At 46.8% G+C, this 27,725-nt stretch overlaps 3 protein-coding genes and 1 long non-coding RNA gene across 18 annotated transcripts in view; 3 read left to right on the plus strand and 1 right to left on the minus strand.

Moving 5' to 3' along the window:
- Positions 1-10,954, minus strand: part of PPP2R3A (protein phosphatase 2 regulatory subunit B''alpha) — a 54,568-nt gene extending 43,614 nt beyond the window's left edge. For 2 of the 8 annotated variants that reach the window (XR_010390536.1, XR_010390535.1), the window contains exon 1: positions 10,657-10,954. The gene's annotated coding sequence lies outside the window, so the exon portion shown is untranslated. Of the gene's footprint in view, positions 1-4,696; positions 4,806-8,619; positions 9,891-9,942; positions 10,199-10,656 lie in introns of those variants that run through there. The other 6 variants (XM_064517049.1, XM_064517047.1, XM_064517046.1 and 3 more) reach the window with 6 other exon arrangements.
- A 90-nt stretch (positions 10,955-11,044) lies between these two features.
- On the plus strand, positions 11,045-13,330 carry LOC135329186 (uncharacterized). Its single transcript, XR_010390537.1, has 3 exons — positions 11,045-11,347; positions 11,465-11,539; positions 12,697-13,330. It is a non-coding gene; the product is annotated as an uncharacterized LOC135329186 (long non-coding RNA).
- A 1,003-nt stretch (positions 13,331-14,333) lies between these two features.
- On the plus strand, positions 14,334-25,263 carry DBR1 (debranching RNA lariats 1). Of its 2 annotated transcripts, XM_026100571.2 has the most exons (8): positions 14,334-14,603; positions 14,691-14,815; positions 14,937-15,017; positions 16,758-16,843; positions 18,061-18,285; positions 19,141-19,221; positions 21,575-21,720; positions 22,299-25,263. In XM_026100571.2, the coding sequence occupies exons 1-8, from the start codon at positions 14,407-14,409 to the stop codon at positions 22,975-22,977; spliced, it is 1,620 nt and encodes a 539-aa protein (XP_025956356.2). In that variant the 5' UTR covers positions 14,334-14,406; the 3' UTR covers positions 22,978-25,263. The 2 variants fall into 2 exon arrangements, with proteins under 2 accessions (XP_025956356.2, XP_025956357.2); XM_026100572.2 differs by lacking the exon at positions 14,334-14,603 and having other exon boundaries at positions 14,691-14,786.
- A 1,751-nt stretch (positions 25,264-27,014) lies between these two features.
- Positions 27,015-27,725, plus strand: part of ARMC8 (armadillo repeat containing 8) — a 78,887-nt gene continuing 78,176 nt past the window's right edge. For all 7 annotated transcript variants that reach the window (XM_064517051.1, XM_064517053.1, XM_064517056.1 and 4 more), the window contains exon 1: positions 27,015-27,316. Coding sequence is in view for 4 of the 7 variants with exons in the window: in XM_064517052.1 (XP_064373122.1) it covers positions 27,272-27,316 (45 nt within the window). In the remaining 3 variants the exon portion in view is untranslated. The remainder of the gene's footprint in view (positions 27,317-27,725) is intronic.

The following is a 27,725-nucleotide window of genomic DNA, read 5'->3' on the forward strand; positions in this document are numbered from 1 at the left end:
CACCACGGGCCAAGCTCGGCGTTGTAGCAGGGGCAGCTTCACAGCGCGTTTCTGTGCCTACCCGTCCCGCACCCCTCTGAGCCCGCTGGCACTGCCCCAAAGCCCCACAGGCAAGGGAGGGCCTTCCAGAGGGACGTTCAGAGGTATGGGGTGCGTCCCAGCCGCAGCGGTGAGTCAGGGTGCCAGGGCAGAAAGGGCGTAGGCAGAACCGTTTTTAAACCCTGGGGTGCTCATACCGTCAGGCATAAACTTAGGTAATAAGACTCCACTCCCTCCAGTCACTGCCTCTCAGGCTCACTATCAGGTGTGCTTAATGCTCTGCTGAATCAGAGCCAGAGTTTAAAAAGTACTGTTGGCTCCCCGAGGTCTTCATCTTCTAAGACTTGCGGGCTCTGTTCAGACAGGAAAACCCATGCTTCTCTGTCTCCAAAAAGTCTAATCATCCCCGGTCTCACAGAGAGGGTCTTCTCTCCAGCACTTCCAGGGGAACGGATCTGCCACTTACCCTGTTCTGAGTCTCCACCAACCACAAACAAACTGTCTGGCATTTCCTGAAAGAGAAGCTATAAAATACTTGGAGAAAGTGGAGGTCATCAGAACAGCAGGTCTGAAGCAAGAATTAATATTGCTTCCAAAAATCACGGGATTTTCTTTCTCAGAGCTCCTTCCTCTGTCTGTCACAAACAGCAAGGAAAAACTCCTGTTTCACAATCGCTCAAGTCCTCTCTCCTCTCTCTCTTACTGCACAATCATTTTAGCACCAAAGAGCAGCCTAGGTTATACCTAATTTGGGAAGTCACTTACTAGAAATTGCCTCTTGATGAAGCTATTCCTTACTTAGAGAAATAAGGTGTTAGACTCACTGTCTCCTTTTCCTGTACTGCTCCAAGGGTGAAATGAATTCTCCTTATGCATGTACCTGTTCCACTGGCACCAAGTCACTTTCTCCAACCACTTAAGTCACCTTCAAACAACGGAGCTTCAAGTCCTTAAGATTATTCCACAAAGAGCTCTTTGATGAAGACATTTCCCAGATTCTCATCCTGAATTATCTTTTTCAGTTCAGCTTTGCATCTCCAGCTATGCCCCAATGACAACTTAAGCAGCTCTTCTTGCCATCTCCATTTACACTTCCCTAAACTTCGGTGCTTACGCCCTAAGCAGTTGCTCAGCCACGTCACAAACATTCAGCCCTTTTGCTTTAGTATAAGCCAGGCCTTCCAGCTGCGTTTTCTGCATTCTCTAATCTCCTTCCAATTTGTCTGTATTTCTTTGGGACTATTACATCCAGGAGGGAACACAATCCAGACACAAACTTCTCAAAGCTAACACAGGATTACTACCTCCTGCCTCTGCTCAGACATCTTCGGCACCTTTACAGCTGTATCAAGGAAGAAAGTAATCAAAAAATCAATACTGAAAACAGATACCCTGTTTTCAGCCAGATTAACTAGTGCCTTCTCAGTGCCTTATTTTCACTATCTGCAAAAATGTGCTGAAGTCATTCACGATGCTAGTACTTGACTCTAGCTACGTAGGACAAAAACATTTAAACTGTGTAGGCAGCACAAATGCACACATATGCAGGGTAGAAACTGATTTTCTTGCTTCTCCGCTGGCTTTACTTGACCAGGGTAGCATGTGCTCACCTTGCAGCTTGCCCGAGCATAATTTTAGAAGGAGCCAGCAAACATGATCCAGCATGTAAACCTAGTCAAGACAAAGCCTAAGAGAAGAGTCTTTCTCTTATCAGAGCTGGGAATCTGTTCTCAAGCTTAGCCTGAATGGGCTTTTGTTGCGATTTTCTGCTGGTGACTAAAACCTACTATCTATGAATAGTAACAATGGAAAGACTGAGCGCGTTAAGAGGAAACATTCATGTTTTGTCCTTTCCAGCCTGCCATTTCGTTCCAGTTGCGACTCTAGAACAGCCCCCAGTTCAGATAGCCTGTCTACAGCGTTTCTAGTTAGGGCTGCTGCCACGAAACCAGCTCCAACCCTGAGGATACAGGATTGGTTTCACAGCATAAACCGTGCATGAATAGGGCTTCTTGTGTGATTGCAGAATAACGCCTTGTGTCCCTCCCTATCTGCTACAAGACATGAATCACTTTTCAAGGGAAAAAATTATTGCAGATACTAATGATATAAAAGGTTATTCTATAAAACACACAAGAAATCCTATTCATGTCAAGATTATGCTGGAGTTAAATAACTGAGGAATGACAATCTGTTGGCACGGGGACTGTCAGCCTGATCTAGAAAGCTTCAGCACAGGCCTCTACTGCCTCCGAAAGCTTCAAACCAGGCAAAAATCTTCTCGCATTCCTATCACCAGTGCTAGCACCAATATTAATATTCATCAGACGTTAGAAACCACCACAGCATACAGCAGGGCATGAACTCGCCCTTTCTACACCAGCATATTGCATAGGGGTACGCAAGCCTATTCAACCACTATGCAACCATGCTTGTTTCTAGTAGAGGAGATGGTAGGATAAGCTCTTCAGTTTGATATTTCTGCAAAAGCAGCAGAGGAGAAAAAAAATAGTTTTGCCATTGAATAGTCAAAGATATTTCAGAAGTATCATCTTGTCTATGTAATTGGGAAGCAGCTCCTATCACTTGGAGGAGCTAGAGGTGCCAAAAAACAGTGTAGAACTGTTTGCAACCTCTTATTATTTAGAAATGCTAGATTTTTGTTTCACAGTTTACTGAACAGAGTTGACTTGGGAACAATCTATATTCATTGTACAAGACAAAAGCAGGCAAATAAACAAGTAATGTTTTCTTGTAAAACATCTTTCAACCAATCTTCAGTACTTCATCCAATAACGGGGGGGTGGGGGTGGGGGGAAGCATCCTTCTCCTACGCTTATAAGAGCTTTAATTCAAAAAACCATCACAGAACAGTAACGGACCCTGAAACGTATCATGATTTTTCTCACTATCTGGCTCAAGTCAGAATATAGTAAACTTTAGGGTCAAAAAGCACATGTGCAAATGCAGAATTCGAGGACGGAGATCAGAACAGATGACGCAACTCCTCGGTGGTTACAGAGCTGCTCCGCAGCTCCTGAAGGAGCTGACGTTGAGCCAAGCTCCGTGGAAGCCAAAGGGTCCCCGGCCACACAGCCGAGCAGGCGCTGCTCCAATGGCCACACTGGCCGTTCCAGTGGCTGGGTCACCTAACATCCAGCTTGCTTTTTTCTTGATACTTTTCGGCAGCATTTTCCAATGAACATATGAAAGGAAGACCTGTGAAAAGATTCAGTCTTCCACCTTCATTGCACTCACGTGCCACCTGCTCCTCCCTCACGGCTGATGCTTGACAGTCATTTGAGATTTGGAGTTTTGAGCAGATGCTGTAGCAGCCACCATGGCAAACAGGCAGCTACAAAGACACTAGTTTCAGATTTGTCTTTTCTCCAAGGCATACAAAGAAGCCAGTTTAACTCACCGTGGCACATGAAGTTCTCTAGCTGCGAGAACTAAATTTAAACAAAATTGACAACTAAAATCACCAAATGCATGCTTGAAGTTAACAGATGCAGACAGTGGTTCCCCTCTATTCTTCAAAACTTTTTCTCCTAGTATCCTGCCAGTTAGAGTTATATTTTTGCTAGGCCATAAATGAGACCCTGACATACTCCATCTGATATATGAAGAGTCTGCTGACCTTGTAACCAAGAACGGTAGGAACATCAGAATGGACAAGGTGTAATTACAACTGGTAATTCTGTAGTTTTAAATATAATCACCAAAACATCTTAGAAAATCCAGTATTAAAAACATCAGCGGATGCTCCACTTACGGTGGAACTCCATCAGCACTAGCTGTGGTAGGAAGTTCCTGCACCAAATCCACTGTTGAACTCAGCAGACATGCTAGAATGAACCACTAACATAAACCATTCTGAACCCCACAACACAGGATCCGATTTATAATTTGCTATTATTCGCACGATTTACCTTCCAAAATAGTTTGAACAGGACTCTAAAAAGCTGTAACTTTTCTTTCAGTGCTCAGCAAACCTAGAAGAAAAACTCAAGAAACTCACTTTGAGCAACTCCTATATCCTATATTTCTTACATATACAGCCAATAACATATTTTGCATGCAATAACAGCATGCACAGCAAATCCAAAAGGACACCTGAGGTGCTGTTTTTGTACACAGAACTTAGATGAGAACTGCCAGTCGTGCTCAATTTTCAATCCCCTTGGCCAGTAGGGATGTGATACACATACATAGATTTCAGCTATAGTCAAAAATCTTAGTGACTGTGCCTCTAAAGCTTTAGGAGTAGATGGACTTACACCACTTACACTGGCCAGACATCCTGAATTAAATTTTAAGAGGTTTTAGCACCAAGTCATTTCATGCTTTAGAGACCACAATGGACCATTATGGCTACAAATCCTCACTGCCTTCGTAATCCCGGTCACAGGATTTGACCTAGTCAAATTGAGAACTCCCCGAACTAGAGCACATCTTTTAATATGCTTTTTTCCAAGTACTCAATTACATTCACTATTAATAAAAAAAGGGTGGGGGGTCATTATTTCCAACTTGAGTTTGTTCAACATCAGGTTCCAGCAAAGAAGCATCAGGCTTTCTTCCTGCAAAGTTAGGGAACCCTTCAGGAAGGGAGATTTCCTCACCCACAAGTACTGACATATGGTAATGAAATCACCTCTTAGCCTTTTCCAGGATTGTCAGAGACTCTTGAGTCTGGAAGAAAGATGTCTTCAAAGGCATTGCTGTAGCTCTTTTCTGAATTCTTTCCACAATTTGTCAGTGTTCTTACAAAAATACGAACAATAGAAATGGGATTTTCTCTAATTCAAGTTAGTTACCTAGAAGTGAAGTATTTAGGTTCTCTCTGTAGGCAATGGAGGGAGGCATGCATCTCAAAAAGGCAGATCACCCCACCGAGCTTAAAAACTCACCTAATTTTGAGATGACAAAACTTAAACGAGATGAGTTCTACCCCCAGAGATCAAACCAGAACACAGGAACAACTGTATCTGTCTCCTACAGTGGCTTTTTGCCAATGGTCACGGAACAGCATTAGGAAAGGGTAAAGATGCATGATATCTCACAGGAGCACTCTCCTGGCCTCCAGGTGTTTTTGGCTCAGGACACACAGAGCTGGATGTGGTTTCTGGGCATTTAATAACCTTCAAAGGGTTTCTCTTCAGAAACTCGACCACTGTGCCCTGGATTCTACAGAAACTTTTTGTAGCCACAACATCCTTTGATAAGGCATTACACCACTTACCACCCACTTTTGATTCTGCCACTTGCCAGCTTTGTTTAACACCCCAAGATCTTGTACTGAAACAGAGCACAAGCACTAGATCTAGATTCACATTGTCTACACCCTTCCCAAATTTATAGACTTCCATTTGCACTTTTCTGCATTTTTCCTCAGTCTTACTACAACTGTTTGGAGAGGGGAGAGCCAGGAGTGCACATGCTATTCACTATATGGGCATACCATGCCTTTGCACCATGGCATTGTTTTGCTTCCTCTTCCTTTCCTGGTAGTTTCCATCATTTCTACTTGCTTTTTCTGACTGTTGCTGAGCGAGATGCACGGAGCTTGTCTGCCCTGAATGGCACACATTCCTCAGAGCTCATCACTGCGTAGACACGAGTAGTAGTTTCTCACTGTGCACATTATTTTATATCTATTGGTATCAAATATCACTTGCTTACAACGAAGTACTGTGAGAACTTTCTGCAACTCCAGTCACCTTTTGTTTCTGTTACCCTAATTTTGCGATTCTCAGCACATACTGTCACTTCATTATTCAAGCTCTTTTCCAGGTCGTTTATAACTACGTTGAGCAACACAAGCCTGAACACAGATCCCCCTGGGATTTCACTAGCGATGACTCTTCGCTAGAAAAGCTAACAGGTCTTCCTACACTTTAACCAGGTACTAATTAATGGAAAAACTACCCTCCTCTTTCACGGCAGTTCAGTTCCTTTAAGAATCATTAATGAGGAACTTCATTAAACACTCTCTGAAAGAAAGAGCAGAAATCTTGTGCCTGAAGTTACTTCAATTCTTGTGCATGAAATAGCTTAAGCCTCTCTTATTTTACCAGCTGAGACTGGACTTCTGCATTCTTGCAGTGAACCATGAAGGTCACTGCAATGGGAGCACAAATCAAGGCAGGCTTCCAAGTAGACATGACCTTGGGAATCACCTTCTGTGACAGGATGATAAATGCTGCTTTGCAGCCAGTGTGGAGTAAGAGAAGTCAGTTTTCACATCAGGAAATCTCTGTTTTAGTAGATTTACCCTTAAAGAAAACTCGAATGCAACCTCTCCCTGCTAACAGCAGCAGTGTAAAGCAAGCCCAGCCTTCAAAAAGATTTGGGCTAATACCAGTGACTGGTCACCATTGCTTTTAAAATAAATTTGGCACTAAATCCTAAACTATTGTTCTAAAATACTGATTTGCAGTTAGCAAATACAGTGTTACTCAGTGTGATTCCTTCAGGTTAAGTCATACTTTTATCTAATGTTGTATTGCTGCTATGCCCTTCACAGACTTTGGTATGCAGGGTCCCTATACACCAGGATACCTGAATCTCTCTTGGGGAGAACCAATGTATGGGCCTTACAAAGCTTGCAGCTACAGATCTCAGTTGGGGGAGAGGGACAGTTATTAATATAAAGAAAGATTTCATCCTTTTCAGCTTTTTCTGAAGTATCTTTTCTCATTTTTTCCCTTTGGGCAGAGCCTTGGAACTAAAGCCAATCAGACAGGAATATGTGTCCCAAGAGACTGGATTCCAGTTACACAGATGAGACAGCAAGAGAATGAAAGCTCACACATTTTTTCAGTATAACACCAATCTGATAAGTATAAATAATTTGCCAACTAATTATTGTTCCAGCCCTAAGTCTGAGGAGAACTATCACTTAATCTTAACTCATTTAGCAGGCCCCAATATATTAACATAAACGTTGAAGCTTAACAAAGCACAAGTGAAAAAAACAGTGGGAAGTATAAGCCCTATTTAGCTTTGTCACGCTAACAGAAAATAAGACGATGAACCAGAAAACAGGGGGGGTGAAAGATTCAAAAGCACAAACTGAACAAGGCTCAGGGCAGGGGTCAGAAAGCCAGCTTGATTATAAACAGCCAACAGACACATTACCTAACCTTATATGGATGGAGATAATTTCATGTTAGCAAGATGCATTTATTTACCTCAGAATCAGTTAATTTACTAGTAACAGTATCCAATTATATCCAGTTACTTTATACAAGTTACAGTGATTTTATTATAGCGTTAAGATAATGAAGGAAGAGCTATGCCCGAGATGGTACTCCCTCGGTCCTTAACCTTCCTTGATGCTGAGGCTACTGTTTACAGATTCTCTCAAGCATCTTTTAAATGTACGTACAACTCAAGCTGAATTTCTTCTGTAGCAGACTAACCATCCCCCAGTGATCTGCAGAGTAAAACAAATTTCTAATTTAATGAGTAAAAAGACCCCCCAAAAATCTTTCATTTATTACTCAACTGTTCAGAGCTCATACATTTCTCATTACTGTCCTATATGACTTCTTGTCTTATCAGTATTGCATTTCTCCTTATTCATTTATTTCTCATGCGTTCAGGATTTTAGGTGACAGTCTATTCATTTAAGGTGAGAGTCCATTTCTCTAGGGCAGTCTCAGTTCCCAACCCACATCTGGCAGCAGCTTTTCTGTAAGTCAGTGATAAGAACAGTGACAAGGCCAAGCTGGAGAGCGCTGCTCCGCTGCAGAGCCGCGTGCCCATCCTCTCCTCTGAGGCATAGTCACAGGAGCGAGAAGCAAGCAGGCATTTTCACCAGTCATACCTTCCACAAGCCTGTTCCTGCCAGCTCCATCGCATGCTCTGGACACCAGCAGCTGCTGAAATGTAGCAAATTACGCCAAAAGGTGCAGCGTGTTCTAGCATTCAGAGTCTGGCATCGCTACAGCTTCTCCTGCTCATGACTCGGATAAACCACACCAGAACACCAAAAGCAAAGTATGATCCAAGCAACAAACAATTTAAGGAGCGGTAACTTTTCTATCCCCTTTCTTCCACCATGGAAAATTAAGGCTGTTTTAGCCTGACATCTCAGTAAGACAGAGGAATTTTGTTTCCCTTTATCTTTCGTAAAGCTCAGGGAGCTTCACAGAACAAAACAAGAACGAACATCCATTCACTTCCTTTTCCTTTCTCAATGTCATTTTAATCCACATATGTTTAAATACAAGTGATGCACACACAAAGCAGAAATCCTCACAAATGCAAAGTCACCTGTGTGTTCCTAATTTCAGCCAATAGTAAGCCATTCACATTAACAGTCATAAATATAAATGAATATTCCAAGAATCAAGTCATTTTTAACACGCTTGCTGTTAATGTGTGACCTAATATATTGCTTACCGCATCCTATCCATACACTATTCTGAAACTAGAATTGTTAGTTTCACTGTCACTATAGCATTTACATGCCTCTTAAACAGTAACTTATTTCCACAGCTTTCCATCAGCAAGGTGATATTACCCTCACTTTGCGTGTCAAGAGGTGTGGCAAAGAGAAGAAAATAATACCTCAGTTTCTGGTGCCTAGTTTGACATGCCCGAGGCCTGACTTTCTGAAGTATGTGACGCTATATAATGGTTTATATGCTCAAAGCACAGCTCCTGCTCACTTCTCTTCCAGTTGTTAGTCAGAAATTCTGCAGATCTGATCCAGGGGGACCTAAGCAGTAGTGAAAATACAACAGTGGAAAGTCTGGTGGAAGAGGCTTGCCTAGCAACACATATGAACCCGTTTCTGTAAGCCGGCCCTAAACTGCCTTAATTATGAATGAGAAAATTCTTTCATTCCCACAGTCCCACTTCACCGTCCAAATCCTGCCAGAATTGAAGCACAAGTTCTCAGCTCTAACTTATTCCTGAGAAAAGTTCAATCCTGTGTAACAGGAGAAAACCCAGTCTCATGGGGGAAAAATAGCATACAATAATTTAAGTAAAGACAGCGTTGTAAAACTTTATACAGCAGGAAGTGAATTAAGATTGCAGAGCAACCTCTGCACCGCGCCAAGATATCGTACATGCAGTTATCAGTTCCGAGCAGTTTGAGGGGGAGGGTGGAGAGGAGAAAGAGGGCAACTGGGTGAAGGATGGGGAACAGCCCTTACATAAAACTTCAGGAAAAAACAAATTCCACTGTGCAGCATCCTATTTACGCTGCTGGGGCTACCAACAGTGTTAGACCACTCTAATGCTATACAGACCTCCGGACTGTCTGGGCCACAGCACTCACCACCCGCTGTGCGGGCTGCAGCGGAGGGAGACAAAACGGATGCTTTACCAGTGAATCTCTCGCGTATTTGTTTTCCAATGTTACATCAGTCAACTTGAACTCAAGGCACTCTGACCACAGCTACCTTTAACGTGGCACCGTGGTACAATGACAGGCACAAAATAATGATGTATGACAGTGGTTGCAGAGGTCTAGGCAGTGGAAACAGGCTCTCTGCCATCAGGGACCTTTAGCTTTGTGATTTTATACAGAGTGAAATGTAGATTATCTCAACTTATATACAATGTTAATTCAGATATATAAAAAATGAACAGATGCATTGTCTCTTGCTTCAATTCCTCAGCATTAGCAGGCGCGAAATAAATGGCTTCACAAAACTGAGAGAAGCCTTAACAACGCTGACAAACTCCTCAAAGCTCTCCAATAACTTTTCTTTCTCTCTACATAAACCGTGAGAGCAGACCTACCACGTCTGAGAGTCACACAAAATGACTGAGGGAGGATGCTGTTTTACATCAACGACTGGAAAACTTATTTCCCAAAGCAGGCATCAGATCACGCAAGGCAAAGCCATGAGACCACCACCAACAAAAACGCAGCCAGACCTTTAAGCAGCGCCTCAGCAGCAGGCAGCCTGGGGACTACCCGGCTCCTCTCTTCAGATCCTCCCTTGGCTCCACTGGCCTGTGGCTACAGGGAAGACGGTGGCGCAAAACAGCACCTCTTCCACGGCTTCCTTCTTCAGCGCGAAGAACAGAGGTGGCAAAGCTAGCCCTGGGCTTCAAAAATATTTACATTACTCGATACCAGCGCAGCGTGTGACGACCTTCAGAGGGACGCGCTCCAGCAAAACACGTCCTGCTGTAAATATTCCATCCGTTATTCAAGCTCGGTTTCACACGTTTACGCCCACCTCAAGCTCGGGTTTGCCTGCCAGCGACACGAGGAGGTCTCGCAGCCAGCGCTGCTCGGGGAGTCGCGCTGCCCGGCCACCCGCTAAATACTCGTTGGAGCGTCCTGCCCTCACGCCACGCAGGGAGAGCGGCGGCCCCGGCAGCGCTCGCACAGCGGGCACGGAACAGGGCCCCTCCCCGGGCCGCCTCTGCCGCCCCGCCGCGCCGCGCCGCGCCGAGCGGAGCCGGGCCGCCCCGCGCGGGCGAAGCGCCCACCCCGCCCCGCCGCGCCCGCAGCCTCCCGCGGCAGCGCCCGGGCCCCCCGGCAGCGCCCGCCCAGCGCCCCGCGCCGCGGCCGCCGCCAGGGCCCGCCCGGCACCGGCACCTGCCCCCGCCGCCGCCCGGGCCCGGCAGCGCCACACCTACCCGCGGGCGCAGCGCCCCGCCGTCCCATGCCGGCGCCGCCGCTCCCGCCGCCGGGCGCGCACTGCCGCCCGCCCCGGCCGGCCCCTTCCGCGCGCCGGGGCGCCCCGCCCCGCCCTGCCCTGGAGGCGCGGCGGCGGCGGCGGGCGCTGCGCTCGAGGCCCGGCTGCCAGGGGGAGGCCGCGGCCCCGGAATGGCGCTGCCCGCCGCGGGGGGGGGGGGGGGGGGCGGAGGGGGGAGGGAGGACCCCGCGCGTGCCCGCCGCGCTGCCCCTGCCCGCGCCGCGCGCGTGCCCGCTCGGCGCCGCGCGCGCGCCCCGCCCCTCCCCCCCCCCCCCGGCCGCGCCCCGCCCCAACGGCCGCGCCCCGCCCCAACGGCCGCGCCCACTCGGCCCTGAGGCGACGGCGGCGTGAGGCGGCGGTGGCTGCGTCTGGCCTCAGCCCCTTCGGCCCCGAGGCGCCCTGGGGACACCCAGAGCCGGCGAAGCCCCTCGCTGCGTCCCTGCTGCAGCCGGGCTCGGGGGCACTGCAGTTCACTGGCACACGGCGTCCTGCGTGGTGGTTTTTGTTTTTCCTCCGCTGCTCGTTAAATTTGGCAACTGGGTTGCCTCATCTGCTGGCTTCCACAGGTTTGCAGCCCTCTTTGGCTCGAGGCCATTAGCGTCCTCCAGTGTGATGGGTGCCTCCAGGAAAAGGTAAAAAGCAAGAGGGAGGACAGCCAAAGTGCAACTGGAAGGGGAAGGGAGCTGCCACGCCACAGTGGCGAGGGCTGGAGCAGGCCTTGCATTGAGAAATGGTGTTTTGCACTGCAGGTTGTGTTTTTATGCTGTAATTATCAGACAGAACTGGAGGAGGAGGTGCTCAGAGGCACAAAAGTGTCGTTGCAGGTAAGTCTGGTGACTCAGACTCTCAAACTCTGATTTGTGTCATACACCTCACTTGCATCTCCTCCTTCACGAACACATACAGTCTCTCCCTTCCACCACTTTTCAGCCACTCCATCCCACCCCAAAAGGCAGCTACAGATGCCTCCTGGGGGCTCCCTTCTGCTGTTCCTCTTCATTTTAGTGTCTCCTTGGGAGTTAGGAAGCGCTTGGCAGGAAAAGTCACCAAAAGCTTCTCTCATTCCAGTTTCAGAGGCGAGGGAAACAACCTGGTCGTCCTCAGACAGGATGCCTTTCATTCTTCTCCATTCCCCTGGAGAGAAAAACTGAACTACTTACATGGCTCTACATTACCACAGTCAGCTCAGGAAAAAAACATTACTGATCAGCGTGGTCAGGCAACAGCCAAAAGGCCAAATACCTCGCACCAGAACAATCCACTGATCCAAGCCTGTTTCTTGAGACTCTCCCTTCATGGCCTCACAATTGCTTCCCCCGTCGCAAAGGACAGGATGTACATTCAGTCACTTCAGAGGAGTGCAGGTCCCCCGTTGTAGGACTGCGCATCCAGTCATGTGCTCAGACACAAGCACATCACAGCAAGGGACTGGGGACTGCAGAGCCCACTTAATGACCAAATGTGCGTTGGTCACGTGCTGGAAGACAGCTGCACGTTGGTCATATCACAGGCCAGAGCTGCCTCCACAGGGGCTTAGTGGTCTGACTGCTGTGGAAAGTGCAGAGCAGACTTGCACAGTGAACACCCACAGTTAAATTAGGGATGTTGAGATGCATAATGAATAACATAAAAAATCTTAACATGCTACAACATAAAGAAAACATACAGGCTCACCTGTGCACCAGTTGGGATAAGCGGCACATGGAGTGCGAAACAAGCCCAAGCTAAAAGCCCAGGGTTTAGACTTACGGTATAAGCATACCTTGCCTGACTCTGGGCACTCTGCCTGACAAAGTTGGCTGAGCGGGGAAGAGGTAGGGCTGCCTCAGGAAGGGAAAAGTGAAGGCCTGGCCTGCTGGAAGAAGCGGAGCAGTGAGGCAGCTGCTGGCAGTCTTGGAAAGCCACCCAAGATGGTCAGAAGATAGGATGGGATCATGCAGACATTCATGGGCCTCTCTGTCTTCCACCCCCACCCCTCTAGGAAGTCTGAGGGATGGCAACTGCAAGGGGCGGCTGCGTTTTCCCAAAGATGCTGGAAGACCTTCCCAGGAGAAGATTTGGCAAACTGAATTCTCACAATACGCTCAGGTATGTCTCAGCAAAGGTAGTGGAAGAGCTAACTATACCTAAGAACGCTTCTGTGTGCATTTTTACTCCAAAGACCTGCGGGGATCTAAAGCCAGGGGAACTTTTCCCTTAACTTCAGCTGGGCTTGGATGAAAGCCCCGAGAAATACACAGTAATGCAACGTTGTGAAATTATGAAATACATTACAGAACACTCATATTTTCTTAGTATCAAAAGAGAAGCCATTATGTAATACTTGCTACTGGAGGGGAACAGGAATGTCTGCTTAGTTCCATGATTACAGGGTAAGTAGTAGCAAGTTAATGTTTAGCTATGTTGTAATTTTGTTCAATCCCTCAAGACTGTTAAAAAACAGTGGAAAAAGTCTGCAGTGGTTTTATTACATGATACACAAATACCATCCTATGATCCAATTTGCAGCCGTCGAAAATGAGGAAATTGGTGCTCTGCAAAACAGGGAGTCTGACGCTCTGTAAGTAAAAGGACAGAGGTCCAGTTTCCCAGTCTGTCCCATATGCCATTGTACTGGTAAAGCCACAGACTGTTTCTGTCCTTGCTTTTAAGGAAGGTGTGAGAAGCCAATGTTTGAAATGTGAAAGGTATGTGTAAAACGTGAAATGTAAAAATAGGCTTGCCTGATGCTGAACTGGTGGGACAAAAGTATTGCAGGATTGGTATGTCCTTTGCAAACCCGTAGCCACTCTTTTATTGGCACAAATGTCAGACACAAATATGCACAGCTACTGCTCTTTCTGCACTGCCACAGCTGCTCCACCACGGCTTCATTTGCAGTCTTTGCGCCACACAGTCGGAAACAAGTAAAGCTTTTGCGGCTTCCTTGCCAAGGCCGCGAAGCTTGCAGAAGCAGCACGGCCTGTACTGCACTAGCTCTGGCCGTGCCCATGCACACGAGCACCTCAACGGTCTCCGTGGTGTACGGGGATTGCGCAGAACCTCCTTACGCAGCTTGTGTTACCCTCTGCTGGGCCCCATTGCACAAGACATCAAAACTTCGTAGAAGTCTGCTGCCTATTTGGAGATAGTCCTTTTTTTTTATTAGGGACCAGTGTACTAGTTGCTGTACAAACACCGAGGAAAAAGATGATCCCTTTACCAAGGAGCTGAGCCCAACACTATAGCCCGTTATTGGACCACATCCTTGCAGCTGCATTTCGCAGTTTTTCCTCGCTGTTCACGGCGCCGCTGCAGGTACTGACGCCAGGCCAGGTCTCCTCCCGCGAGGAGCACCGCGTGCAGCGCGACAGCGCACTGGCGACGCGGCAGCAACACGGTCATTTCCAGCGCTGCGACTCGCCCCTCAGGCGCTCGGCACCGAGGCCCCGCAGCACAGCGCGCGATCCCGGAGCCGCCCGGCGGGGCAGGCGCGCGGGCTCCTTGGGGCGCCGGGACGTGCGGCTATGGCTGCGCACGCGGAGTCCGGGCTCACCGGCAGCTGCCGCCGCCGCCTGCCCCGCTGGCGCGCGCCGCCCCCGCAGCGCGCATGCGCGGGCGCGACGGTGCAGGGCGGGGAGGCGCGTGGCGCGGCGCGGCGGTGACGCGGAAGGTGTGCGCGGCGCCTGCGCGCGGCGGAGCGGCGGCGGCCATGAAGGTGGCGGTGGCCGGCTGCTGCCATGGCGCCCTGGACAAGATGTACGAGACGCTGGAGCTCCTGCAGCGGCGGCACAACGTGCGGCCCGACCTGCTGCTCTGCTGCGGCGATTTCCAGGCCGTGCGCAACGAGGCGGACCTGCGCTGCATGGCCGTGCCCGCCAAGTACCGCCACATGCAGACCTTCCACCGGTGAGCGCCGCCGCGCCCGGCCTGGCCCGGCCCCGCCGCGCCCGGCCCGGCCCGCCCGCCCGCTACAGCGGTGTCGTGTCCCCGCAGGTACTACTCTGGCGAGAGGAAGGCCCCGGTGCTCACCATCTTCATAGGCGGCAACCACGAGGCGTCCAACCACCTGCAGGAGCTGCCGTATGGCGGGTGGGTGGCGCCCAACATCTACTACCTCGGTAGGGCTCGGCCGCCGCCTCCCGCCGCGCCGGCCGCGGGCGTCCCCGCCTCCAGCCCCCGCCTTTGGCCCCGGCCCCGGCCGACCCCCGCCGTGACGAGCCGCTCTCCCGTCTCCCCTAGGTTATGCGGGCGTGGTGCGGTTCCGCGGCGTGAGGATCGGTGGCATCTCGGGCATCTTCAAGTCTCACGACTACCGGAAAGGTACAAGGGGGAAGCCGTGGGAAAGGTGCGGCGGGAAGGGGCTCCGGACCGTGGCGGGAGGCTCCGGCTGTCTCTCTCGTATCTTGGGCACCGATTCTTGACGCTGGAAACTTCCCCTGGCTTTACATGCGGATTTCTGTGGCTTTCTAGAGGTGGTAGACATTATGGCAGCTGCCTGCCAACCGCAGGAAGTGAATGTGCCCTTTGAATGCTGTGGTTGGGACGGTCTTGGTTCTTCCTTGGCAGTGCCCTTTTAGCATCTAATGCAAGACTGTTTGGTTTTCCTTGTGTAAAGCAGGCGACTTATAAATGTGGTATCTACAAATGTGCTGTCCTGTGCCGAGACTTAGTGTCAGATTGTTTCCCCCAGATATGAGTAGGTGTGTTCAAGACCCTCGCTTGAAGAGTCTCCCTGGGTGGTCAGAGATGTGGTCACAGATGTTAGCTGGTGTCAACAAATAGCAGAAGATAGGTTAGTCTTTCTGATCTCCTCAACATATGGTATAATGTTTTCTTGTTTGCATTTACTGTACAGTGATGCTGCCTTTCATAAGATACTGCTTCAGAGAAACTTTGCAGGTGGCTTTCATGCTGCAAAGTAATGAACTAGTTTTCTGAAACTTTTAATGATTCTATTTAATACATCAATGCTAATTACATTTGTTGTCATCAAGCAGACAGCTTGCTGACCTGAGTATTGCTCACGGGATATGAGACTTTTTCACGGTAGTGCTAGTTACAGAGAGTGTAATTTTGCTGTTCATCTCTAAGAGTATGTAGGAGCTCTGCCAGACATTCAGTTTTCTTGTCTCAAGGCAAACTTGTGGACTAGATCCCCCTTGGTAAGGGATTGTGTTTGCCCTTCCAGAGTATGTGGTACCCATGGACAGTTCCAGACATGACACTTAAAGCTGCTGCTGTATCTGGCAAGCTGTGCTTTCATGGTTGGTCCTTGAAGAAACATGTGAAATCGCTGCATCAGTGACCTGAATTTGGGAGTCAGATCTCATGCAGTGCCTTCTGGCCTTTTAGCTTACACCTCTTTCAAATGAACTGCGGTGGCCTGAATATGGTCTGGCCATCGACCCCTCGTATAGAGGGATACCCTGTGCGTTCTCTAACGTAATGTCAGTCTTTTGCTTGCTCTTGTTTGTTGTATGTTATTTCGCTGTGCCAGCATCATCGGATATGTGGCCACGTGAACTGGTGCAAATAATAGATATATATGTTGCATGGCTATGCGGTGATCAGCTCTCTACCTATGTGATGGCACATGGCTGTGCTGTAATAACTGTGAGGGTAAAGGATATGGTGAAGTGATGAGGGATGTTATCTCACCTGAGTGGTACAAAGCCTCATTCAGGAATAAAGCATTCAAGTCTTTCTGCTGAAGTTACTTGTTTCAGATGACCCAGCTCCTGGGTTTTAAGCGTTGGAGTCAAACTCGTAGTTTCTTGTTTCCACAACCGGATTACTGTATTCTCTACATTTGGAAAAATAAGAGAGACTGGAAGAAACATTTGTCGTAGTGGACACATTTTGAGGATATATTTGCCTCGTGCATGAAAAGAGTTAGCAGACTGTTGGTGTAAGCCCTCTGTAGAGGAAACACAGCATCTCCTTCAGTGACTGCGAGTGTTTGCCATTGCTCTAGGTATTTGTATGACCCCAAGAGATTAGCTTGCCAACGGTGTTATGGAACTGCTGATGCAGGCAACTATTCTTTCTTCAATGTTTCAGGCCACTTTGAGTGTCCACCATACAACCAGCAAACAATAAGAAGCGCTTACCATGTGAGGAATATTGAAGTCTTCAAACTCAAGCAGGTTAGTGAAATTTTTTTTTTTAAACAATAGTATATAATAATGATTTTCATTAATTTAGAAACAAGATGTTAAAACTACTCTGAGGAGTATACTATTGTACAGCTGAGACTTCTCTTCAACACTTGCTAATTTTGACAGACCCATTTATGAGGGCTGTGATTCTGCAGTTGTTCCTGCTGCATGTCTGCTCCACTGCTTTGGTTATTAGTACAAATTTGATTTGAATTGGGCACAGGCATGAGTGTTTTTTTTTTTAATAGGATAAAATTCACAGCATGAAAGGTATCCCAGCTATATGCATTAGTTCTAGGTTTATATTATATGTAGGAAGATAGGTACTACCTTGTCTAACATAAAGCCCAGTTGATACGAAATATGCAGGAGTTGAACCAGCAGAGTGAGCTGATGCCAAATTCCTGTGGTTAAAGTATTGTTGACTGGAGGCTAGGAGCCCAAAGGCCAGATTAACTTTATGTTTGAGCCATGGACTGCTCCCTGCTTTGTCACAACAGATTACTCTGTTTTGCTGAGATTGTAGTGTGAATGCATGCTTTTATAAGCATCTTGTGAAGGATTATTCAGGTTGCAGTTGTTCACTTAAGTGTTCACTAGATACAAGGATGCTGAAAGTCAATAAAGGTTTGATGTTTCTCTGAAGGGTTTGATGCATTTCCCTGTGAGCTTCATATCAGCTGGACTCAAGTTTCTGCTAGAGGTGTGGTCTGATATGACCGATGAAAATATGCTGAATATTGAGCCAAGATGTACTTGGTTCATTGAGACTGGCTCTTCCTTTGCAGAGGAATATCACATGTAGCCATTATCCATTTTAAACAAATATCTTAAGTTTCATAAGGAAGAAGATGACTTTAGTGTGGAGAGAACTTTCTCCACAGCTGTAGTTTCAAGCGTGTATTCTGAGTGTCTGCCACTTACAGTGATATTTTGATATTTCTTATAAGGCAATATATGTAAAGCGCAGCTGGCTGTTGCACAAACTGTGGGGACTAGTCCTTTGATAACTTCAAAGGCTATCTGGAAGATTGTGCTTACTGGTGTAACTTCTTTGCTTTGAAAGTGAGGCTGTTAGTCGTTGCTAACTACCTGATCTGAGATAGAACACCTGCTGTTATGCAAGTGCCATTTTGTGCTGTGTAATTTGAAACTTGGTCTAAATATGTGTTTTACTTATACTATATGCATTTTTGGCTTGATAGTTAAAGCGTCCAATGGATATATTTATGTCACATGATTGGCCAAGGAGCATATATCACTATGGGAACAAGAAACAGCTTCTTAAAATGAAATCCTTCTTCCGTCAAGAAGTGGAGAACAACACGTTAGGAAGCCCTGCTGCTTCAGAGCTTCTGCAGCATCTGAAACCCACCTACTGGTTTTCAGCACATCTTCATGTTAAATTTGCAGCTTTCATGCAACACCAGGTAAAGAAAAAAACCAAGAATGCATGTGTCCCAAGTGCATTTAAGAATTCTAATGCAGGTAGTCATGTCCACAAAAACAACTGTTCTTAATGTTTTCACTCAGTTATTGAAACTCAGCTGGTAAGCCCCAAGACATTAAGTAAGTAAAACAGATGTTATGAATCAGTGATGTGACTACCAGATCTTCAGGGACAGCATGAAATAGCTAACCGCTGAACTTGAAACTTCTTGGTTTTTGTTCTTTTTTTTTTATTTATAGCAAACTTACCCTTTTAAACACTTTATTGGGAAAGGAGACAACTTTGAAATAAAATGATAGAGAAGGGCACCAAGTGACTCAGAAGAAGACAGTGAGTTAACTGGAATGGGAGGGTGCCTGAAATAAGGCTTGGCAGATGAAGTTCTCTAGGCTGTTTAGGTAAAGCCAAAAAGCCCCCATAGTTTGAGACTTCTTTTGGTTGATTTAAGTTGCTCCTGAAAGCAGTGTCACCTGCTCTTTCTATTTGCAAGCTATTTACTTGTTAAACTGTAACTCTAGACCTTCCTCAGTCAACAAGTCTATTTTTAATTATGTTAAAGCTTTTCTTTCAGCATCAAGGTTAAGTACGCTCAGCTGCCTTGGTTGAGGGAGACCTGTGGCTCTTGCTTTATCTTGTTAACATTTACATCCAACTTCCTCTGAGAATTCTGCTCCTCTTTATCCCTCCATCCCTCTGTTATATCCCATGATGCTTCTCTATTTCAGAGACTGTCTTTCTGTATAAATTATGCCTTTAAATCTTTCCGTATAACTTGATTGAAATGGTCATATTTCAATAGATATTAATGACAGTGTTAACACTGCTTGTTTCCTAGGCAACCTCTAAAGAAGAGCTACCAAAAGCAACAAAGTTTCTGGCTCTGGATAAATGTCTGCCTCACAGAGACTTTCTGCAGGTGATGACCATGTACAGTGGGTTTTTACTTTCTAAGTACTTTACTTGTCTGGACTGCAAAGAGTGTGCTCACATATAAGCTGAGGAATGGTTCTGATAAATGGGGTATTTGGAAGGAAACTAGGAATGGTGCACATGCGGAATGGTCTTTGTGTAATATTGCCTTGAACCAGGCAGACCATAGGCCCTAGCATGTAGGGGTGGTGTTTGCTTATTCCTGTCATCTTCTTTTGCTGTAGAACAAGTAGTTGACTTAACTGGAGACGTAGCTCAACTTTATTCTAAACTGAATCTCCTCTCATGCTCTTTTGACACATGTCAAATCTAAGAAGAAAGACTGTCTTGAGGCTCTTCTGCTTTTTCCTCTACCAGTTTGGGTCAGATGGGGATCTGGATTAATGAATTCAGACAGGGTTGAGTACTGTAACTTGCTTTCAGTGCTGTGGATTCCAGCAGGAATTGATGCAGCTTCCTAGCAGCATGGCCATACTTCCTTGTTTGGTGTATATCTTGGCTGGGAAGGGCAGTGGCTAGATCCGGGTTATGGGGATTTTCATCAGTAGGTGTCAAATGGAGTGTCCTTATGATATCTCCACTGATGAAGAACAATTTATGGGGACTGAGAGATGGGTGAAATTTCACCTAGACAAGGTCAGGGTGAGACTCCTTGGGAAACATCACACAGTTCTCATTAACTGTGTTTTAAGAGACCAGATTCAAAGCTTGAGGCCATCTAGAGAAGGTACACCTGTACAAAGGGAAGAGCATTTCTTTTGCAAATGCCAGAAGGCCACTATTAGTTTAGGTTTCACTTATCGGAAGCATTAAGCCATCAGCATACAAAGGGGAATAGAATCTGTACAAGTAAAGGACTAGAATGGATGGGTAAGATAGGTTGTGAATGAGGTTTTAGCCTGGAAGTTATATTAAAAACTCCTGAGCAGTGAAGAATAACATTTGGAAACAGTAAAGTGGCAAACTCTTTCCCACAGCCCATTCCATCAGCTCAAACAAGGTCTGTGGTGGGAAGGTTTGGATTCAACAACCCATAAACTCCCAGTGTGTCTTATGCTCCTGCCGCCTGAGGGTCAAATTAGTATGGATTATGATAACCCTCAAAGCATAGGTCCGATTATCTAAAGCTTTTTGTCCATGTTTCAAAAGATCAATACCAGCAGTGATTCAAAAATATCTTGCTGTTGATACCTGGCCTTCCAGATGTGCCTGTTGTGTATGCCAGCTGTGCCTTTGAATAGCCTAACCTTGAAGCAAATGTGCTCTGTGCAAGGCTATGTTACGAACGTGAACCAAAGCTGGAACTGGCATAGGGGACAATTTGCCAAGAGCAGAGCAATGTTTATGTGCGTGGCCTGTGTGTGCTGCCTGCACTGCTGTCTGTAAAGGTGCTAAAATTAACATCCTTTGCTTTGAGAGGGAGCTGCTGACAGCATATTCTTCAAAGGCAGTCAAGCATTTTGGTAGTCTTCCTTTAAAGTAGCTTTTACTTGTCAGCTTAAAGGAAAGATGGTTCATTATCTGTCCTTGGGATGTGTGGTAGGATCCATTTGCCCTAGATGTCTTTGAAGTTGGGAGAGAGTCTGAGGGCAGGCCTTTGCTATGAAAAGATACGCTGAAGTGCTAGTCTGCATTTAAAATCCTATAGCAAAACGGGCCTGCAGGAATGCTACCTTCCTTCCTTCCACCAGCGTGGTGATCCAACTGTGTGTAGCTCTGGTTTAAACTGCGTCTGGGACACTTTTTAAAACTACTTTAAAAATTTAAATTGCTTTAGGGATTACTTAAAATCAGAGCTGACTAGATCAGTTGTGGCTAATCTGAATAGGTTGAATTGGGTAAGTGTCACTGAAGACAGTGATTTGGGTTTCAATTCATCAGCTACTGAAGGAGTTTAAAGTAATTTTATTTTATCCTCGTTGCTATATTAAGAGCATGTGTTTACACAGTGGAATAACTGTTGCCATCAATTCTTGATGAGCTGCTGCTTAAGAGAAGGAATGAACTTATGTGTAGCAAATAGTTTTCTAAGTTGAGTAACAGTCCAGTACTTGGCAGCAGGAAGAGAAGGGTGTTCAGCTTTATAATTGCTGTAAGCTAAAATTTGGAAATGCTATAGAAGTTGTATTTTTTTATCATTGTTGATTGTCTTTTCTTATTCCATTATTGCTATAAATTTATATGTAGAGCTGCCTTGAGAGGACTTATTTGAGACCATTAGCTCAGTATACTTCAGACTTACTTAAAATTGTACCATGAAAGTAACACTTCAAACTTTTTATCTATTTCTGTCAAGTGAAGTAACTCCTTTCATTTGTTTTGCCATTTTTTTCTTAAAGATAATAGACATAGAACATGATCCTAATGCAAGTGACGCACTGGAGTATGATGCTGAGTGGATTGCAGTCCTCAAGGCTACCAACAGTCTCATTAACGTGACTCAGAGTTCATGGAATATGCCTGAAAATAATGGCCTCCATGCAAAGTAAGTAGCAGGCAAAGCAGCGAGTGAAGTGTGCTTTTCTTAGACTGGAAGTAGGCTTACCTTATTGTTATATTTGTCCATTCTGCAGCCTGTCTACAGGACTAGATAATTGCCTTGGAAAACAAAGGGGCTGGTGACAAGAGCTGTGCTCTGGAGAATAAAACTTCTTTACTGCTCTGTATGGGCAGTTACTTTTTTTTTTTTTTTTTTTTTTTTTTTTTTTTTTTTTTTGGAAGAACTTGGGTATGACCATTTTGTGTGTGTGTGTGTAATACATGATTGCCATTATTTTAAAAATATGTGGATGATTTTGTCAGTTACACTATGAGCTTGAAAATCTGGCTGGATTCCTAGATTAGGATAGTAAATGCTTATTGGGTGTGTTGACATAATATATAAATCCTTGAGGGAGAGAGGAATGTCTGTATTAATCGAAGGTAATATATGTTCCTGAAAAAGCATTTGAGGAGTTTGGTATCTGTAGTTAGATGAATTCTTTATTTTAAAAGTTTCTCTTTGCAGTAAGAACAGAAAATATTGACTAACTGCACTTGTGGTAACTTTACACACTTATTTAGGTGGGATTACAGTGCAACAGAAGAGGCTATCAAAGAAGTATTAGAAGAGCTGAATCATAACCTCAAAATTCCCTGTAACTTCACATTGACAGCTGCTTGTTATGATCCCAGCAAGCCCCAAAAACACGTGGAACCAGTTCATACCATCAATCCACAGACCACTGAATTTTGTGCCCTGTTTGGCCTCACTGACATCAATGAGAGGATCCAGCAAGCTAAAGAAGAGGGTTCAGTACGTGGAGAATATGAAGAGGAGGAGGAGGAAGAGGAGATGGACAGTGCTGGGTCAGCAGAGGAACCCAGTGAATATAATACAGATAATTCTGGGCTTTCATCCATTAACCCAGATGAAATAATGCTGGATGAAGAAGGTGGTGATGAGGACTTGAGTACATGTTCTGTAGATCCTTCCCCTGATCATCCTCCTGACTTCTCTGCAAGTTTTTCTGACATCAGGATCATGCCAGATTCCATGGTGGTATCATCCGATGATGCTATGGACTCCAACAACGAGGAACTGGAGAAATCTGGAGCAAGTAAGCAGACGGAAGAGAAGAGCTTGAATGAGAGATCTTTAAAGCGCATTGGTTGTAATGAAAATGGGAACAGTGGCATGAAAAAAATTAAGAGAAGGAATCAAGCTATCTATGCTGCAGAGGATGAAGATAAAACAGAATAATTCATACGATGTGTAACTTAAGTTCTCTCCGTACCCTTTTTATAGGAAGGTGGTGAGAGCTGTAGTGAACTTCTTATGATTTTAACAGTATTTGATCTTAGTCATGTTACTTTACGCTGCAATGGGCTACATGTACCTCTCACAGGGAAGAATACTTAGCTGGATTAAACATCTAAGCCAGAAGCAAACTTTTCCAACGAAGTACCTTGTCAAAGGATTTAAAGCTTGTGTATAGTCAGTTGATTTTGCTTCTGTTCTTGGTGTATCCTACTACTTCTGCTGTACAAGATTTACCATGCTTCTTTAACAAGAGGAAAACTTTTAAACTGTAGGTCAAGTTTAAGTGAGAGGATGTCTGACTTAGGAGACTGAATGGTCTGATTTTATTGCCTTTGTTTTTGTTTTGCACCGAAGTTTTAATGCAAAGTTAGTGTAAGCAATGACTCTGAACTAAATTTGGAGGTAGAGTTATTGGGATGATAAAACAGCAGTAGAAGAGTGAATTTTATTTTTGTCTCTGGAACTGGTGATATTCTATATGCCATAGAAAAACTTACTAATCGTAAATGACACTGTATATCCAAAATTGGCTTTTAATTATAGTTCTGGTAGAAAACCCAGTCTCTTAATTCCAAGCACAACAGTTTTATTAGGACCATGGAAGAGAGCATCTCTGTTCTTAAAAACTCACTTGTGTGCTGTTTCTCAAAACTTCAGAAACATCTCTCAGAACTAAAATGTAACTAGTTAGGATGAACAGCTTCTTACATGTGAACACCATCATTGTCTCAATCCTTACTAAGTAGGGCTGTGTTCCATTCTCGTATGAAAGGACTGATGTTTATAAATTGCTTGAGACAGCAATGGATGCCATTAGCCTGGGGTTTCACCTAATGCTGCTTTTCTCTGCTGTATAACTTGCCTAATTCTTATAACTTGTTCTGGAGTCTTCCAAAGCATCTTCCTAAACTTCAGCTGAGGATAACAGGAGCTGCCAGGAAGCTGGTCCTGTCTGAAGCAGGAAATGTGTTTTTTACTATTCTCATTTGCCCCAAAGTGTTAGCAAGCAAATTACATGCCTTTGGGCCTAAAAGCTGTTAAGATGATAAAACTTAATGAATTCATGAAAATGCCAATGTTTTCAATAACTATAGCATATAAGTCATCATGCTTCTTAGCCTTACAGCCAAGTTCTGCAGGCAGCCTGTGCTGCACTTTCTAGGAGTCCAAACAGAGCTGGACTTCTTCATGACCGTGCTGCCAGGTGTGCTTTTGAGACCAGAAGTAACTCCCATGTTGTTTCACTCCTCTAAAGCCTAGGCACTGTGGAGAAGAGAGCATCTTTACTGGAACAGGGATTTAGGCAAGGAGCCACAAGTGTCATGGATTGGTGAGAATGAGCTAAAGCAGGGAAACTATTAGAGAGAAGACATCCAGGTCAGAATCGGTTTCAGATTCTGGCCTTCATCTAGCCTCTGTCTGTCTCTCGTCAGCACTTAACTATGAAACCTAAACGCATGCAAGTATTCAAGAGCTAGGAAATGCCAAAATTAAAGTTCTCCAGAGTCTTGATCACCAGGTTTAGCCTTGTGGGTTGATGCTGTTAGCATCCTGGGTTTTTTGTTTTTTCTAGAGAATACTGTCTTGTATATTAAATGATTATCTGGGCTTTGTTAATACTGCTCTTGTATCTCTTTATACCTGCTCATCTGTCAGAACACTCACTGAAGAGTTGTAAGATGTGATGAAAAAAAAGAATGGAAATTTAGTATAACCCTCAACTTATCTAAAATAGCTGTGAACTATCAACTAGGTTATTGAAGATCGCTGAGGGGTATCTTTAAGGGTCCTGGGTCTGTTGCTAAGATCTTTACTATGTCTATGTATTCTTGTGACCTGAAGACTATAAGGGAAATACTTTATTTTCTCTGCACCCTCAAAAAGAGTAAATTTGAAGCATAAATTCTGGTGTGAGCCTGAACAGTCTCCCAAGGAATCTGAGCATGGTATTCAACTGTCTAATTCCACAGGAACTGCAGTGGAAGATGTTAGTTATATTTGATAGACTTTAGTTTGATTCCATATGATTTTTAAAGTAAATGTCTTTCCCTTTCTGATGAATGTATATTGGCTTCTAGAAAGCAGGAGGCTTTGCCAAAGCAGAATACTGATTTTTTTTTTTTTTTAACTCTTTAAAGATTTTTCTTTTAATGAAGTATTTCAGCACCCACTGAGCAGGGTGCAGATGGTAAATGTGCTTACCATAAAAAAAACGTTTGAGTACAACCCGTGTCTGATCTGTATAGAGTTACTGTGCGCTTTCTTCCAGTTACTCGTGTCCTCTTTGCAATTTAAAGTATTCATCTCTACTGTGCTCTCATCCATTATGGATGTTCCCTGTCAGCAGGGCTCTCTGCTGCATGCAGAATTCAATTGCAGTATTGAATTTGAAACTTCTCCAGTAAAGAAGACCAAATAGTCCAAGTATGTAAAAGAGTAGGAAAGGCTGATAAAGTTTTATCAGTTCTTAAGATCCAGAGTCTTCAGCCCTCTTTAAAAAAAAGTTTTTTAAAGTCTTTCAAATTATTTGACTTTTTTAATTTTAGTGAGACATATCTGGAAAATGTTTGTCTCTGTCTGATCATGGTACAGTTCATAATCATATTGTATAGTATAGGAGACTTGCATTTAGTCTGAAAGTTTTTAATGTTATCTATAAAGTGCTTGAGAAAAGTGCTCACCTGTTTCATTCCAGGCTAACACACAGGTATGTTGTTCAAAGCATGCTCTATTAATCTACACAAAGAACAACAAACTAAAAAAAGGGGTATAACTTCTTTTTCTTGAGAAGTGGAATATTTTTCAAATTAAAGCAACTATCAGCTGCTATTAAAGTTAACTTGTGAAAGCATCTTAAAATGTTTATTGTGCTCCCCCTGTTATCCTTTGCAGCATCTCTGCTAACAGCTGGCAAGCCTGTGTTTAACAGTTACCTGACAATAGCAAAAATGAAGACTTAAATGAACTCTGACCTGTGATGTTTTTACCTTCCTGCTCACCCCCATTTAATGCTATCTTCAGGAGTAATGGAGCGATGGAATCAGTATCCCCACGTCTCAAGGAGTGAAATACAGGAGGACTAATACCAAAACATCACATCTTAAGGAAATCTACAGCAAAGCTGAATAGAATCCTGCTTTTCTTGGGGTCTCTACTCCCCCCACCCCCCAACAGCAACAAAAACTAGAACACAAACCCAGACCAGCTATGTTACGTGCAGCAAAGGACAGAAGGGAGAGCGACAGCCTGTGCCTGTGTGCCTGCTGAAGAGGGGCAGTGGGGTACCAGTAATGCTGTAGGACTGTGTTGGGTCTTCATTATGCTGTGGGGACTCTGCACAGCTGGGGGCAGGTTGCGGGGTGAGGCTCTGCCAGAAGAAGCCACCGAGCTCCCAGTGCCGGCAGGGCGGCCAGAACAGAGGCAGCTAAAGCCAAGCCTGGCTGCTGGCAGTCAGGAAGGCAAAAACAGATTAGCTGTGTCCGCAGCAAGGAGGGGTTTTAGTCAGGCCTTGGGGCCAGCCGGGAGGGGCTGTCCCCCCCCGCCCCGCTCTGGTTTCTGTCCCGCAGGCTGCCTGCCGTGGGGAGCAGGAAGACGGCGGTGGGGGCTGCCCGTGCTGCGGGAAGCCGGTGCTGGGAGGTCGGCCCGCCCCTGCTCCAGGAGCCGCAGCGCCACGGCTTCAGCCCGGGCCGGAGCGCGGCCGAGGCCCCGCCGCTGCCGGGGCGCCTTCCCGGCGGCTGGGGAGGTAACCTGGGCCGCGGCTGCCGGGGGCGGGAGCTGCGGCAGCGCCCCTCGCCTCGCTCCGCACTCCATAACCGCCCCGCCCGGCCGTTAACGGCCGCCCCGCCCCGCGCGGCGCCGCGCCTGCGCACTCTGCCCGCCTGACTCACGGCCGCCGCGGGAGAGGCGGGGGTGGGCGGTGGAGGCGGGCGCATGCGCGGCGCGGCGCGCTGCCGGCGGGGGCGGGGGCGGGGGAGGAAGGTGTCCGCCCTGCGGGCGCCCGCGGGGCGGCGGCGGCGCATGCGCGGCGGCGCGGGCTCGCGGAAGGTAGCGGGGTTTCGGCGTCGGCCGATTCGCGGGGCGCGAGGCCGCGGCGCCCCGCCCCTTCGCTCCCCCCCCCGCCCGGCGGCGCCGCGCCCCGCGATGTGGCCGTGCCCGGCGGCGGCGGCAGCGGCGCGCGCGCGAGCTTGAGGGCGCCGCCGCCGGAGCCGCTGCGGCTGCTGCTGCGTCCGCCAAGATGGCGTGCGTGCTGGAGGCGCCGCTCCGCATGAGCGTCCTCTCGGTGAGTGCCGCGCGCCCCGGCCGTTAGCGCGACCCGCGACGGGGGCGCCCGCCCGCCCTGCGGCCGGCCTGACCTTGGGCCGCGCCGGGGCCGCGGCGCCGGGGCCCCGGCACCTGCCGGGCCGCTTTGTGCGCCGGGGGGCGGCGGGCCGGGCCGGGCTGGGCTGGGCCGGGCTGGGCGGCGGGGCGGCCCTTCCGCCGCGTCCCCCGTGCCGGGACACCTTCTGCCGGGGGCGCCGCTCCTCTGCCGGGCGGCCCCCCGCTCCCGCTGCCCCGGGAGGCAGCTCTCCCCGCGGGGCCGCGCCGAGCCCGCCGCCTCCTCCCGGCAGCTTCTGCCTCCCCGCTGCCGTCTGCTGCCGCCGGGCCCTCCGCAGCCCCGCCGCTCGGCTCGCCCCCCCCCGCCCCCGCCC

The sequence above is a fragment of the Dromaius novaehollandiae genome, chromosome 9 (assembly GCF_036370855.1).
Source record: "Dromaius novaehollandiae isolate bDroNov1 chromosome 9, bDroNov1.hap1, whole genome shotgun sequence".
NCBI classification, from domain to species: Eukaryota; Metazoa; Chordata; class Aves; order Casuariiformes; family Dromaiidae; genus Dromaius; species Dromaius novaehollandiae.

Excerpts from the sequence above, each read along its gene's own strand:
- DBR1 (XM_026100571.2), top strand. The coding sequence starts at position 14,407 with ATGAAGGTGGCGGTGGCCGGCTGCTGCCATGGCGCCCTGGACAAGATG. Across the intron at positions 14,816-14,936 it reads GCCCAACATCTACTACCTCG|GTTATGCGGGCGTGGTGCGG; the intron begins GTAGGGCTCGGC and ends CGTCTCCCCTAG. Across the intron at positions 15,018-16,757 it reads GTCTCACGACTACCGGAAAG|GCCACTTTGAGTGTCCACCA; the intron begins GTACAAGGGGGA and ends TCAATGTTTCAG.